Source organism: Grampus griseus (genome assembly GCF_964374135.1).
Source record: "Grampus griseus genome assembly, chromosome: X".
In the NCBI taxonomy this organism is placed as follows: domain Eukaryota; kingdom Metazoa; phylum Chordata; class Mammalia; order Artiodactyla; family Delphinidae; genus Grampus; species Grampus griseus.
In genome coordinates, this window is record NC_138999.1 from 102,326,955 (window position 1) to 102,343,469 (window position 16,515).

Consider the following 16,515-nt stretch of genomic DNA (forward strand, 5'->3'; position numbering starts at 1 on the left):
TTTGTGTAACACTACCCTACTCCTCCAGCCCCCAAATCATTTTGGGAAGAGAAAAGAAATGTAGAGAAATGAGTTTTCACACTCCTTAATCCCCAAAGCCACTCTTACCCAAGAGAGTTGAAGCCTGGCTTTTCTAACACTAATTGAACCACAGCTTCTCAGAGTTGGCATGAGACTTGTAGGTAAAAAAAAAAAATCCTATAAAATCTGTAAACATTTTAGCTTAGTTCCCTTTGCCACTGTTAAAACATTAAGTGCCAAAATAAAATGCACACCTCATTTCCCTTCCTACCAACATTAGGAAAGGCCATATACTGCAGGACAAAAGAGTTAGTGGAAAGCAAACATCACTTACTGTGTTAATCACTGTAGGTGACTAAAAGTCACAGAGGTCCAGGCATAAAAGTTAATCCCTTTATATTTTTAAAATACTGATTTAACTACAATGGACAGCTGCTTAATGTAAAATAAAAATAAGAGGGGAAAGGAAATTGTTCATTGTGGGCCAATTACATGTCAACTTTGGTGCTAAATGTTTTAAGACACTGTAAACAACCTAATTGTTCTAAATATGAAGTCATTGGAAGTGTTTATCAATATCAGTATTTATCTCTGAATATTAACACTTGATTTATCTGAGATACAAAAACAAAATCACGTAAAAGTAAACAGCCTGAGATTTGGTTGCAGCCAGCAGGTTGGTCCCCAGAGAAAACGTGATGGGTGGCTGACTGGCTGTTCGTATCTGCTAAGTCATTATGTTCATCCACATGTGCTCTAAGTGTTGAAATATTTTGTGCAAACGCCACTTCCTTTCTCCAAAGACCCAAAGTGTCGCTACCAGGCTGCTTCCCAGAAACAAGCACACCACCATTTTGATCAACTTTGGCTCCTTTTTATTCAGGAAGCATACACTAATCCTTTTTATACAGTTTTTTGTACATTCCAGAAATAAGCGAAAATAGCAGTTTTAAATATGTTACAAAGTTGGCTTTGGGGGCTAAATAAGCTTTTTGAGAGAGGGACCAGCCAACTAACCTTTTCATCAAAGCACCAATGTATCTTCAGTCTTTTACCAAGCTCCACCACAGCTGTGGCCACCTTGGATGTGCTATACACCCAAATCATGTGAAAGCTATAACGGAGAGTTGCTGCGAGTCTCTCTGCAAGGCACCAAGAACAGACAGTTCCAGCTTCCTTTCTTCAGACTGAATCAAAGTTTTGGGAACTTTTCAATTGCTCTCTTAAGTAGTGCTCTCTCAGCGTGAAGACTAGAATTTGTTAACACTCATATATCACAAGATACAGTATATCACTTCCAATATTCTGGAAACCACATGGTAGAAGTTATAAATAAATGAACACTAAAATTACTTTAAGAAAGTTTTACATCATTTAGTTGGTAAGGACATTTACACGTACAGCACAATTTACTATTAAACGTTCTATAACTGGCTTCACATAAAGATGAAAATAGATAATACAAAATGACCTGACATTTTCAGTGAAGTCTGGAATTAAGACTGTAGTTTTATTGTAGTCAATATCAACTTTACATACTGTTGCAAATTGCTGTGCTATGCCCTTTAAAATGGGAATTTCTTTCTCGGGGTGAAATTCCATTTGGATATGTGTTCTTGCTTTGTACAAACTACTAAAATCTGAGGGACACAGCAATATCAAAGACACAAACAGTAACTGCACAATATTATCTGCTGGATTAAGCTAATACAAGTGGACAGAATTCTTCAAGTTCCAATATCTAATAAAGCACTATATGAAATGAACAAGGTGAAACATCTTAAGAATGAATATACTCTGCAACCAGAACATGTAGCATTTCTTTAAGTCATAACTCTGCCTCATTAGGCATTTACAAAATAAATTAGTAAGATCTCAATTTGCTTGAGGCATCACAAGCTCGTAATGCCCCACTTGGCCTTCCTGTTTGAGCTGGTCTAGTAAATCCTCCTTCCGTCTTTTTCTACCTACCACCAGGTACCTATCGTGGCCCACCCCATGAGACTTACTCTTAAGACCATACTTCTGGGCAATCTGATGTATTTGCTTCCGCTCATCATTAGTCAGCTCTGTAGAGAAGGTTAAATCCGTGTGGCTCTCCGAGCGGGCATAGTTTCTGATGATCTGTTCAATATCTCTCTTGGCAATTTTATTTACCCTCTCTACATCAAGACCAAGCCCTTCCCGCTTATGCTGCTCTTTGACAGAGATTGGCTCCCGAATGCCCTCACCAGATTTACCTAAACCACCACCCGTCCAACCCATCTTTCTCAGCAGCTGATTTCCAATGTTATCTTCTTTGATTTGTTGTTTGTAAGCCTCCTCTGCTGAGCGACCCTGAATTTCATTTCTTGAGATCACATCTTCAATAGCTCCTTTCTTCAAGTTGTTAATGACAGTCGGCTGGGTCTTTTTGAGGGTTTTCACAGCTTCCCCAGCAGCTTCATATTTGACAGTTTTCTTCACTCCAACTGCTTCTGCAATGACTTCACTCTCTAGAATCACCTTGCATTTCCATCGGAGTCCTGTCATTCTTTCATAGACATATTCAACTGTCATTCGATTAAACTGAGCTGTGTCGTTCAGCGTGCACACAGGATTTGAAGAATTCTCATAAACTACGAGATCCTTTATATCTTTCTTCTTCCCAGATCCCCTGGGTGAAGAGCCTGTTTGGCACTGTGAACTTTTGACAGATGGGTAAGTGGGTTGTGTTTTTTGAAGGATTTTCAAAGCCTCATCAGCAGCTGCATGTTTACTTGTTTTTTTGGTTCCATAACCTTCAGCTAAGCAGTGATCTTGCAAAAACACTCGACAACGCCACGTACGATTTGGCATCATCTCATATTTGTATTCAACAGACATTTTGTTGTATGAGGCAGAATTGTTAAGGATACCAATCGCATCATTTGCATTTTCTGTAAGGATAAAATTGGTCCAGTGTTTGGCAGAAGCATTAAAAATCGGCTGCCCGGAAGCATCTTTAGCCAGCACCACCAGCTCTTCTGGTGGTTTCAGAGCTGGAGGGAATTCATATGAAGGCATGCCAATCTGACACACCACAAGGTCCTCTCCAATCGTGTGCTTGAATTTCCGTCGGACAACCCTAACTTCAATACGTTTCTGCAAGAGTTTTACAGCTAGCTCAGTAGCTCGATCCCTGGAACCATTCTTGCTGCCAGCATAACCTGTAGTTAAGTAGATATTTTGGCATCTAACTTCACAAGCATAACCATCTGTTAGAAGTTTTTTATTTTTGGGGATGTCAGCAGGAGGGATTTCTTTTAAAGGAGCGTATATATATTCAGGATTTGTCTTACATGCCTGAATACAACGAGTTAACATATATGTGTAATTAATTTTATCAGATCCAGAGGTCATCTCTGGATTAGAAAGGTTCTTCCAGATAGTTGCTGTTAATTTTTCAATGAAATACTGCTTCTCGGCTACCACTGACTCAGGAAACGTCTGTGATGGTGAAGGCTCAGGAGCTGACTGGCAGTTTGCCTGCTGTGATGTGCTGCTGGGGGCAGGGTTCCCACTGTCAATATACATGTTGGCTGTTACAGGCTGGTCTTTTGTGAAAATAAATCCTGATGAATCACAGTACTGAGAATTTCCATCTTGTATACTGAAAGAGTCTTGAGTATAATCTTGGTAGATGTCTCTTGGCATGCTGGCAAAATGTGTTTGTTCATTTACCTCTTTTGTTTGAGGGCCATAAGGATCTTCCTGTCTTTCATCTTTTGAACTACTAGCTACAAAATGCACAGGCTCAAAACGAGGTCTCACATGGAATTTGGAACCGGCTTGCTTTTTAGGAGGATTTTGACCTATAGAATGAGTGAAATTTACAATTCATTAAAAAAGGAATATTTCAAAAGAACCAAGCAGGAAAATAGTACCAACCACATTATTTTCGCAAACTATATTGTTGGTACAAGATACTTCCCATCACAAAAACTTCAGGTCATTTAGGTGAAGGTACTCAAATGTCAATGTAAGATTCCAGCATAAGGAGGGATGCTCCCTGTCTTTCCATGTGTAAGGGAAGAGACCTGATAGAAAATATGCCATTGACTCGAGTATGCAGGTCACCACCATGCATGACTGCTAGATGCTTCTACATCTAATGCGTTAAAGCACAGGTGAAGTGTACCGAGTGAGAGGTTGTTCCACTACGATCTCATACCACCTGTGCTGAAAAGCTCCCTTCTTAAGGACTGCAAACGGAACAGATGGCTCTAATGCAACAGAGATGATGAGCAGAGGCATTTACAAAGCCTCTCTTTTGTACCAGAAGTGACTGACTCTGTGATGGTGCTTTACATGGTTGTGACTGAAAAATCAAATTAAAAAAATTGTCAAAAGATCCCAAAGGTTTTCAACTTCAAAATCTTAGTTCTGACCTATTCTGCACAAAAAGGTGTTTGCTATATTTTATTTCTAGAACAGCTGGAAACTAATGATTTATGGAGGATATCAAATTTAAAGCTATGGAAGAACTCTGTTGAGGCTATACCAGACACTAGAGCTTTCTCCCTATAACACTGTTTCGTAGAAAATTGGTCCACGCTGGACCCATCCAAGAGGATTTAGTTACTTAGATGCTCAAATGATCTAGAGTATAAGGTTGTTCTATTTAAAGGGAGGTTCCATGGCACGGACTTCAAGGACAGCATTATAGGGTGAGTTCAGTATTCTTAGTTTTCAGTTCTATTTAGCATCCTAAAAAAAAATGTATAAACTGAAAGTTAAAATTTTACATTTGTGTAAGATCCAAAGTTACCAATGTTATTTAAAATCATATACCACACTCATATCATTAAAAAAAAGCCACACTGTTTCTTCAAATCCCACCTTCCAGAAATAAGTATACTCACCATCACATGTTGAGAGGTGACGTTTTTGACCTTTGGAAGGTTTGGACAGCATCAGATCATATGAAGGCATCTCCCCAATATCAATACCTTCAGCCATTTGGAGAATTTTTTCCATCAAGCGTGGGCTGTACCTATTTAAATTAATATAATCTACAGTTAAAACAGATAAGAATGCAGTTTTTGAAAACGTTTCTAGATGACCCGTCTTATAATTGCTCCCACAGGACTTTACCAACAGAGTGTCTTGGCTATAAAACTGAAGAATCTGCCATAAAATAGTTATGTATCAAATGAGTAACTATGTTACTATCATTAGGAGACATACAAACATAAAAATCAAGAAATTTAGGTGAAGACCTTATCTTTAATTTGAACTAAAAGTATCCATATAAACTCATAATTTTTCTCTATCATATATGTATATTATGTGTAAATAATTACATTAATATATTTACAGAAGTACTAAGAGTGTTAATAAGAGATGGGTTGTGGGACTTCCCTGGTGGCGCAGTGGATAAAGACTCTGCGCTCCCAATGCAGGGGGCCTGGGTTCGATCCCTGCTCAGGGAACTAGATCCCACGTGCATGCCACAACTAAGGAGTCCGAAACTAAGGAGCCCACGTGCTGCAACTAAGGAGTCTGCCTGCTGAAACTAAGACCTGGTGCAACCAAATAAATAAATAAATAATAAGGGATGGGTTGTTAACATCCAGATTGTGGTTTCTATCACTTCCCACCAAAAGGAATCAAGAGTCCCGAGAGAAATGGTTGCATCGGATCCAAGTCTGGGGCAAGAAATGTATAAGGTGAACCTGGGAGATATTTTTGTGCCTGGAAACAGGGAAGCTGTCAAAGACCTCAGGGGTTGTGTCAAATGGACTCAGAAGTGAGCCAACTTGAGTATCAGTAAGAATAATCACAGTGGACTGAAACACATCAAATATTTAAAAAATCCATTAGTTCATAATACTTACAAACTCATTATTGGTCACCTTTGTAGGGAATCAAAACATTATTCCAAAAACAGGTAATGAAAGCAAGCATTTATCTGGCATTTTCCTGTACAGACTGTACCTCAGAGAATCTAGAGAGTTGATGAGGAAAATCTCTTTTACAGAAGCATTCCAGCTAATAAATGAAGGAATGATAGATTACTACCATTTTGCGACCCATAATGCAACAATAAGTGATCATCAATGGCTGCTAAGCTTATCAGATGAAAAGTTGATGGAGAAGAACCTAGAAACAGACCCATACGAATGTGCTCAACTGTTGACAAAGCTGCAAAAGCAATCCAATGGTGGAAGGACAGCCTTTTCATCAAATGGTGCTGGACCAAGTGGGTATCCTTAAGCCAAACAACCAACCTCAACCTAAACCTCATACCTTACACAAAAATTAACTCGAAACGCATCACAGACTGAAATGTAAAATGTGAAACTAAAAAGCTTTTACAAAAAACACAGGACAAAATCTTCAAGATCTAGGGCTAGGCAAAGAGTTCTTACGTTTGACACCAAAAGCATGATCCATTAAAGAAAAAGTTAATAGGGCTTCCCTGGTGGCGCAGTAGTTGAGAGTCCGCCTGCTTATGCAGGGCACACGGGTTTGTGCCCCAGTCCGGGAAGATCCCACATGCCGTGGAGCGGCTGGGCCCGTGAGCTATGGCCGCTGAGCCTGCGCGTCCGGAGCCTGTGCTCCGCAGCTGGAGAGGCCACAGCAGTGAGAGGCCCACGTATCGCAAAAAAAAAAAAAAAAAAGAAAAAGTTAATAAAATGGACCTCACCAAAATTAAAAACTTTTGTTCTCAAAAGACCCCATGAAGAGGAGGAAAAGACAAGCTACAGACTGCAAGAAAACATTTGCAAACCACACACTCGACAAAAGATTAGTATCTAGTATAAAGACCTCTCAAAATGCAACAGTAAGATATATACATATATATAATGGGCATATATGTGTATATACACATATATATGTGTACACATACATATAAATGAACAAAAGATATAAACAGAACATTTCACCAAAGAGGATATACAGATTGCAAAGAAGCACACAAAAAGATGTTCAACATCATTAACCACCAAAGAAATGCAATTTAAAACCACAATGAGATATCACTCCATACCTATCCGAGTGGCTAAAGTGAAAAACAGTGACAATACTAAATGCTGACAAGGATGCAGAAAAACTGGATCACCCGTACACTGCTAGTGGGAATGTAAAATGGTATGGACACTCTGGAAAACAACTTGGAAGTTTCTTATAAAATTAAACATGCAATTACCTCACAATCTTGCAACCGTACTTTTGGGCATTTATCTCAGAGAAATAAAAGCTTATGTTTACACAAAAAACTGTACACAAATGTTCAAAACAGCTTTATTTGTAACAACCCAAAACTGCAATCAGCCCAGATGTCTTTCAACAGGTGGTTAAACTCTGGTACCACATACCACGGAACACTACTCAGCAATAAAAAGGAAAAAACTATTGATACACACAATATTGTGTATGAGTGGGAGGGAGATGGATGTGGTTATAAAAGCGCAACATGAGGGATCCTTGTGGTACTGGAACAGTTCAATATCTTGACTGTGGTAGTGGATATGCAAACCTACATGTGACAAACTGTACTGAATTAAACACACCACACACACACACACACACACACACACACACACACACACACACACACACACACACACACACACACACACACACACACACACACACACACACACACACACACACCAGTACTAGTAAAACTGGGGGAATCTGTGTAGAATCAGTGGATTGTAACAAGGTCATTATCCTGGTTATGATATGATACAATAACTTAGCAAAATGTTGTCACTGGGGGGAACTGGGTAAAGAGTACAGGGCACTGCTTTGTGTTATTTCCCTACAATTACACGTGAATCTATAATTATTTCAATAAAAATTTCAATTAAAAAAAGCTGGTGGAGAACTTTATAATCTTAATATCACTAAAAATTGGACAACCAGACCTGTGTCCCTGATGTGATATGACAGGACAAAGATCTAAAAAGTGTTCTTGCCCACCAAATAACTGAACTCAAACCTCATCAAGCCCCTAACTCCTAGAAACATGTTAAACACCATCACAAGCATACAGCCAGCCAGGGACTTCCCTGGTGGTCCAGTGGGTAAGACTCCATGCTCCCAATGCAGGGGGCCCTAGTCGGGGAACTAGAGCCCGCATGCCACAACTAAAGATCCCACATGCCGCAATGAAGATCCCGCATGCCGCAACTAAGAGCTGGTGCAGCCAAAATAAATAAATATTAAAAAAAAATAGCCAGCCAAATCCATAATGAAGGAAACACTATGTGACAGCCCATTTCTTCATCAAATAAACAGCATGAAATAAAAGGAGAGGGAATGGTTATAGGTTAAAGGAGACAGATCAACCAGATATGCGTGGACCTTGTTTGGATTGTGAATCAAACCAACTGTAAAAAGGTATCCTGAGACAAATGCAGAAAACTAAACATGGACTAGGCATTGGATGATTTTAAGAAATTATTGTTAACTTTGTTGAGTATGAATAATGGTATTATGAAAAATTACCTGGTACAGATATATACTAAAGTATTTGCAGGAGAAATGATGTCAAGATTTTCTTTAATATACTCTAGACTGTCTCCCACAAAAAAACTGGGGGCAAGATGAAATGAGAAGGGTAGCATGACAGACTTGATAATTGCTGAAGTTGAGTAATGGGCACATGGGTGTCCACTAAACTATTTTTGTGTGTTTGATTTTTCCATAATAAAAAGCTTTAAAACATACAATTTTTAAAAGGACTCCTTTATGAAGTAGATTGGAGCTTGACAGAATATCAATTTCCTGCAGAGAAACAAAACTATGGGCTCATGGGAAGTTTTGGTTATCATGGGGATCTACTCACCCTTCCTACCTTCAGAGCCTTTCCCAGCCTACCAGGGACCACTGGACGGCCAGGGAATTCCCCAAGCAAGTTCTGAAAATGAGTGACTAGCACACCTCTACATGAATAGGTTCTGAACTTGAAGGAGGATAACATTTTCCATTTTCAACACAATAGGTTCCACACCCTTCAGATGTCTTTCCTTGCAAAGCAGAGAAGTGACATGGTGGCCTTCACTGACAGATTACCTGGAAGCCAGCCCAGTTGTAACCCGCACTTCCCACTGATAACTGCTGCTGCTAGCACCAGTGTTTAAACGCCAAGAGTAATTTTATTTTTATTTACTCTTATCTAAATATCAAAAGACATCGCCTAAAACGTCATACATTGTATATATCACTTTCATTAAGATTTGGGAGTCCAATTTCCAAGGTGATGAAAACAAAAGACTATGAAAGTGAGATGAAGTCTACAAATCTTAAACTGGTATTGCCACTCTTGCTACCAAAATTGGTACTACAACCAACCCACTCACCTTGAATTCCAGTCAAAATTCGCCAGAGCTTAAATTATAGTCTGATTCCAAATACGGTATACAACTGTAAATGGCATGTATGCCATACAGTGTTCATGAATGATACATTTGGGGCCTACTCCATTCATTCACTTTTTCTCTCAGGTTTCTTCCAGCGTTAGTAATGATTATACCTACTTACTGTTCTCTATTCATTACATCTGCCACAAAATTCAACATCACCCATAGGCTATAAAAATAAACCTCTGTGTTAGTTGCCAACACAGTCGTCTTCTCAGCCCTTTATTAGGAAGTCATAATACTGAAGAAGCCCAACCAGCTGAAAAAATAATGGAACAGACCGTATAGTGCCTAACACTTGACTATTCAAAGAACAATGCAAATATTAATCTTTGCATTAATCTTTACTATGAAGACCACTAGGATTTCTGTCTCCAGAGAGTAGCTACCCGGGGATAAAGAAGTGGTTCCACAAATTTGAAATAAGCCAAGGCTGTAAAGCTTTCATTACTCAGTTTTCCATAGTGTATTTTTTGTTGTTGTTGTAGTGGATTTAAAAGGAACACCTTCACTCCAGAAATTTCAGAGAATCCACCAAGAAAAGCACCTACAAACCCAACCACTGATAACTTCACTAACATTTTGGGGTTTACTTTTTATTCCTTTTTCTATGCTTCCCATACCACGTCCCCCCACCACCCCCAAAAAAACCACTATCAGATCATCTATGTTGATTTGTAATCTGCTGGGGGCGGGTGTTGTTTTTCTTAATTTACTATGTCATAAACTTTCTCTCCATGTCATTACCACATGAGTTTTAATGGCTATATAGTATTCTATCTTACGGTGGGACCATGATGTAAAGTGTCAGTAAGGCAAGTCTAATAGAGTAATTTTAAGATGCATGCATATTATGTAGTTAAGTCTGTTAATTCACCCATTTGGTTGTAAATGCTTAAAAAAGAAAACCAAAAAGCCCCAGCAAGTCTTTAAGGTTTCCAAAGATAGTTTATTATGTTCCAAGCTTTAGGAAATCACAACTGTCCCACCATACCTAGCATACAAAAAGATGATGTCTAATGGACAAAGACATCTGACTTCATGAATCTTACATTCTTGAAAAAAGACACGTGCATATAGGTGTATACTTATGATATACAATGGCACCTGAAATTTAATGAATATTCAGTAATAGATGCTTTCAATTTTTTTAATTTATTAAACTGCTCTACTAGGTCCAAATTAAAAAGTTGAGGTTTGAAAACTAAGCAAAGATTAGGATTTCCAAGTATAAAATTATTTATGCAAAACTATTCTTAAGACTCCTAACATAGTCAGTGAATAACATAAAACCAAGATTATTGATACATCTTTTGAAAGCTCCCACTCATACTTCATTAGCTGGTGACTGATGCACTCTACCTACTATGTGCGAGGTTAGTTTCACAACATGAGCCCAGCTAGCATCTACCTTCCAAACACCAATCTCAATCAACAAGGAAGAGACAAATAATCAAGGTGGCAAAGTTGATTTCATTTTAGGGTATATTTTCTCTATTAATTAATATCTCATCAAAGGTAATTAGGCCAGGATTCTGTTTCTAATACTACTGATGAAGAATGATTGGAAAACTGAATGCTCCAGTTAACCAAACATTCTGCTTTATTAAATATACATACACTATTGACAATTTTAAGTAAAAACTGCAGAGGTCCCTAGGCATTCATATGAACAATTATGTCAGTGCTGTAGATGTAGTTGATTAGAAGACTGCACTAACTTTTCATTAACCACAAGACAATCTTAGAAATTGCCTACAGAAAACAATCTTGACAGGTTGTTTACTTTTATGAAGCAGACAAGAAAAAGTGAAGAGAAATAATTTCAGCTATTTGGGCTTCCTCATTGCCTAGACTATGAGGGAAAAAATGATCAAAAAGCAGACTGGAAAACATTGCTTTATTTTATCCTATAAGGCAACGGTTCTTATAGTGTAGTCCCTGGATGAGAATTTTCTGATCAATAGTATTATCTGGGAATTAGTTAGAAATGCAAATTCTGGGGTCCCACCTCACACCTACTGAATCAGAAACTCTGGGAGTGGAGCCCAGCAATGTGTTTTAACAAGCCTAACAGGTGATTCTGATGCTTGCTTAAGTCTGAGAAACATGTTACAGATAGTCAAGAAGATATTCAAACTTGTTCTCTGACAATCGCCACTATAACCAAAAAGAATGAAACGTGGTTTGCTTCCCTGCACATTTGAGCTCCTCCTCCTGGCTTGGTCTTATGATCAAGGAGTTTTCAAAGATGTCCTTAACCTAGGAGTTCTTTCAGCCCCAGCTAAATCAGAACACAGAAAGTCCTGCGAGTGGGAAACAAAAGGCAAAGAGTTCCCTTCTTGCTACTGTTTATAATCTGTTCTGTAAGTCAAGGGATGAGCCTCGAACAACAAATTAACAATTTTACAGTAGAATGGGCTGTGTCACCATGTACTCCACAGTTCCCTTGGGAGAAAAGAAGAGTCTTCCGTCACAGAAGAATAGACCAGAAAACAAGAGCTCTGCCAACATCGACATTAACAAGTACTGGAATACAGATTTTACCCACCTGAAGATGACAGCTAATATAAAGCCTGCCTAAAGTGGAAGACTGCACTTGGTCCCTAGCTTCCAAGATTCTTTATTGCCTCTTCCATTTCTCCTATATCTAAGTTATCAGGTACAATGCAAACATTACTCTTCAGTTAAGCTACTGGATAATGTTATAGCAATTCTTGTATTGATTGAATTGACTTAACTACAATGCAACATGATGACAATACATGTGTTGATATATACTATACACAAATGTGCCTGGGTGAGTGCATACACACAAATGCTCTGGATGCCTGAGCTTTTAACACTATCACTGGCCCGGTTTATGTTTTTAATGCCCTAGTTATGCTCAAGGCTGCTGTTGTTCTTGGGATGAAATCCTGAGAAATAATAATGACTTATGTCCGTTACTTGCTTTCACTCCTGGTCCATCCTTCCCTATAGCAGCTGTGTCTCAGTGCAAAGAACATCGGAAGACTTGGGTCCCAGCCCCAACTATGGGACCTTGGAAAAGTCACTTAACTTCTTGGCTTCCGTTGATTTAGCTGTAAAAACGAGATACCACTCAATTTCTAAGGTTGTTGTATTAAATGAGATACATAAATGTTTTAAGTATTTTGTACATTACAAAGCTGTATTCATCTGTTCATGCCACACATATTTACTGAGCAGCTATTATGAAGAAGGCACTCTTCTAGGCACTGAGGATAAAGGTGTGAACAAGAAAGCAAAAACCCTTTCCCCAAAGGAGCTCACATTCTTATGGGAAGGTAAGATTTATCATTAACACAAAGGATGGTTATTCTCCTCACCTATAACTTTTTTCTTTAAGGATTCAGATTCCCCATGGCCTTCTGTGATATTAAGGAGATCTATGATTACAGGATAAAGGTACCTTTTCTACTGCCAGAATAATATTGTTAAGTGAAGGTCAATTAGATTTATCTGACTTGATTAATTACTGAGGCTTCCCCAGTTGCAACCAGTTCCTCCAGTGAAATAATCATTATCTCTGGAGGCAGAAATTACACTAACCTAGAGTAGAAAAAAACACATTTGTGTTATGAAAGCAAAACAAAGTATCACGCTGGATGCTATGTTCAACAATTAAGCACTAACAGTAGACAATCCTATTTATCTATATCTGTTACAGTCATTCCTGGAACTGAACTGGCTGAAATTGATCTGATCATTTTCCAGAATTTCTCCTTCCTAATAAAAAATTCACCGTGAGGCAAGAGTGTCAAAAAAAGAAGCCTCTTAGTCTATCAAAGGAATGATTAGTCTAGTATAGGGCCTGTTTGAGGGTTCTGTATGACAGTGGTCCAAGTAGTCTGTTGAGAAAAAAAAAATGCGTTGGAACCATACCGCAGTCTCCATTGAATGCAAAGAGCTTTCAAAGAGGCCTGTTCAGAACACAGACCAGGTTCTAGGAAAGGCGGGTAGGGGACTCATACCTAAAACCTCACCCAGAGGCCAAATGTTAATCCTTCTGATCACAATGAAGGGGAAATGAAGGCAATCCTTTTTTACAGCAGATATATCCATTTCTTTGTTTGCATCCATACACATTATGCGCAAATCTACAGGAAGGCGGGCCCTGCGGCTGAGAGACCTCATACAAACCGCCTCCCCAGGAGAAGACAGTACAACCCAGCTGAGGGGCTGGTGTTGTTTAATTTAACGGGGATGGAAAGGGAGGCCAGTCAGGAGGAGACTAGAATTAGAACCAAAGAGTCCCCCTCCCCTCCCCCCACAGACCCTCAAAGCCCCGACTGTTGAATATTCTTTGCGGATACCGCATCCCTGGAAGGTCCTACGCAGGTCCGAGGTTCTGCTATTCGTCATTTCCCACGCCGTCCAAAAACACCATCACAATGACCACCTCTCAATAATCCTCTCCCAGGCGCTTCTTTATCTCCATCCTTGGTCCTGGAGGGGCCGCTCCCGCGATCCCCGCACCCTTCTAGCTGTTATGTCATCCCCTGCCACCTAGCTCGGCCAACCCGCCCAGGCCAACAGTGAGCCCTCTGGAGTCCTCCAGCACCTCCAAATCTCCAGTCTCTAAGCCCTCATCCATACCCGCCCCCCCCGTCCCTATCCCAACCCTCATCGCCGATTCCCCCCCAACCCGGGTCCCTAACTCGACCCTCACACCTTCCTCACCTGCAGCCCAGGAAAACGTGGTTGGTCCAGGCAGCGGAGAGCGCGAGGAGCTGGTCTAGGGCAGCCCCGGGATAGCTGTGCAGGTGCCGACAGATGAAGCTGCGCCGCAGAGCCCACTGCCAGTCACTTTCGTGGCTATAGCGCCACTGCTCCAGCACTGGCTCGGGCGGGGGCGGCGGGAGGGGCGGCAGCGGCGGCGGCGGGAGGGGGGGCAGCGGCGGCGGCGACAGGAAGTCGCCCCCCAACAGCAGACGTCCGCCAGCCATCTTCTCCGCCCCCAAGCAGGGACCCCAGGGATGAAGCCGACTCGCTACCAGGAGAGAGCGGGAACGGGGGTCGGTGGGAGGGGCTGGGTGAGGAGGGGCGCGCCGAGGCGCGAAGACCAACTCTCAGGGGACTGGAGTGTGTGCGTGACGGGCAGTCGCTGAAAAGGCGAGCACCAGCTCGCGTCCCGGCAACCGGGGAGCACGCCCGTTGCACTCCTCCAACTCGTGGAGGAGCAGGAGGAGGGCACCCGCCGCAATCACACGCGCGCCGGGGAGGCCGAGCCAGGCCCCGCGCTCCGCACCTCCGGCTACCCGCAGACTCACGCACTGCACTGGGAAGGAAAAAAAAAAAAAGACACCAGCACGCTTTGCTCCCCTTCCTCTAGTCTACCTACCCGCGTGCAGCCCCGAGGTTGTGAAGCCAGTGCGCTTGCGCCGCGGCTGTTCCCTAACTTCGAAATCCCGTCGCTGAGTCTCGCGCGACGTACGTTTTTTTCCCTTTCCTGACGACTACGGGCCTTTGACGCACTGTGATAACAAGCGGGGGGCGGGGCTCCAGGAAGGGGATTTTTGGAAGGTTCTCTGAGGCTTGGGAACCTTTTTCCGTTAAGTCCCTGGAAGGCTCTTACAGGTGATTCTTGGCAGCAGTAGCTCGCCTGATGCTTTTCCCTGGGTTTCTGACAGTGGGACCGTGTACTTTGGGAGGGACTTGGGTTTGAAATGTATTTTACCCTTTTTATTTTTTAAATGTCAGCTCTCCGAGGCGCCTTTTCTTCAGAGGATTAGCTTTGTGTTTTACTGTGAAGTAGTACTAAAAACGAAATACTTAGAAAATCATCCACAGCGCCACTTCTCTAGTCAACCACTTTTATCATCCATACTGCGTCCCAATTGTTGACAAGCATCGTGTTTACACAGTAGTGATCACGATTTCAAATAATTCTGTATTAACTGTATCAATTTAAAACGTGCAGAATATTACAAAATGCAAAAGAAGCCCCCAAAAGAGGGTTAAAAGCTGCACAGCAGCAAATGGCTCAATCACTCTGTAGGCAAACGTTATTACTAGACGCGCGGTTCTGCTCCAGCCCAATCCCTCAATCCCTGTCTGCCAATCTGTGCTATGAAAGTAGTTAATGAGTGTCTGTCAGCGGGAATTTACACAGCACCTACTGTGTGCTCAGTATAGTCAATACAAAGGAAAAAGAAACTGGGTTTTCTCTGTTGTCCTGGAACTGATTATAGTGTTAGTGGGGAGAAATAGTCCTGCACAGAACTCAATGTCCCACGGCAGCAGGACCGTTGGATGAGGTAGCTTTGACCCACTGTCCCCTTTTGTTTAACGATGTATTTCTCATTATGTGACACATTTATGTGTAGGGATGTGTTGGACTGAGAAGAGCAAATTACAGCATTGTTCACACTGTTTCATAATGATCTATTTCCATGCCTGTCTCTCCCATTACACAGGGAGTGCTGTCTTTGACTCTGATAGGCATTCATGTTTATTGAAATAATGACAGTCTTTGAACCATCAAATCAAAGAACATGATACTAGAAAGGAAGCGTAGAGACCATAAACTCAAATCATCATTGCATGAGTGAGAAAAATAAGGCCAGAGAGGTGTAATGATAGCTGAAGACTGTAGAGACCATTCCCGGCAAAGCTGAGATCAGAATCTAGGTCACCTGACTCATCATCCAGTGCTCCCCCAGTCACTTGCCATTGCATTGCTCTGTGTTTTCTTTCTTTGCAGTGTGTACCACCTTCTGAACTTTAAAAAAATTTGACTCCTCCCCACCCCCCGTGACAGCCCCATGAGAACAAGGAACTCATCTGTCTTGCTTTTAGCACCTATACCTGGCTCCTGTAGGAACTCCACAGGTATTTGTTGAATTAAATGAATGATTGAATGAATGAAGGCTCTTTCTGTTGTCCCAAACTTGTGAAATTCATTTTCTTGGGGCCTACATTTTAAGCTGATTTGTAATTTTACAGTTAGATTAATTTCAGCCTAAGATGCCAACTTTCATCAAAATCAACATTGCAATCAATACACAGCTTTCGGGACTTCCCTGATGGCGCAGTGGTTAAGAATCTGCCTGCCAATGCAGGGGACACGGGTTCG

At 41.1% G+C, this 16,515-nt stretch overlaps 1 protein-coding gene across 1 annotated transcript; it reads right to left on the bottom strand.

The window, feature by feature from the left end:
• Window positions 1-927: 927 nt before the first annotated feature.
• Window positions 928-14,386, bottom strand: NKRF (NFKB repressing factor; the record flags this gene model as incomplete). Its single annotated transcript, XM_082681852.1, has 3 exons — window positions 928-3,854; window positions 4,905-5,035; window positions 14,121-14,386. 3 exons carry the CDS (start codon window positions 14,384-14,386, stop codon window positions 1,897-1,899), a joined length of 2,355 nt encoding a protein of 784 aa, XP_082537978.1. The 3' UTR covers window positions 928-1,896.
• Between the last annotated feature and the right edge of the window lie 2,129 nt (window positions 14,387-16,515).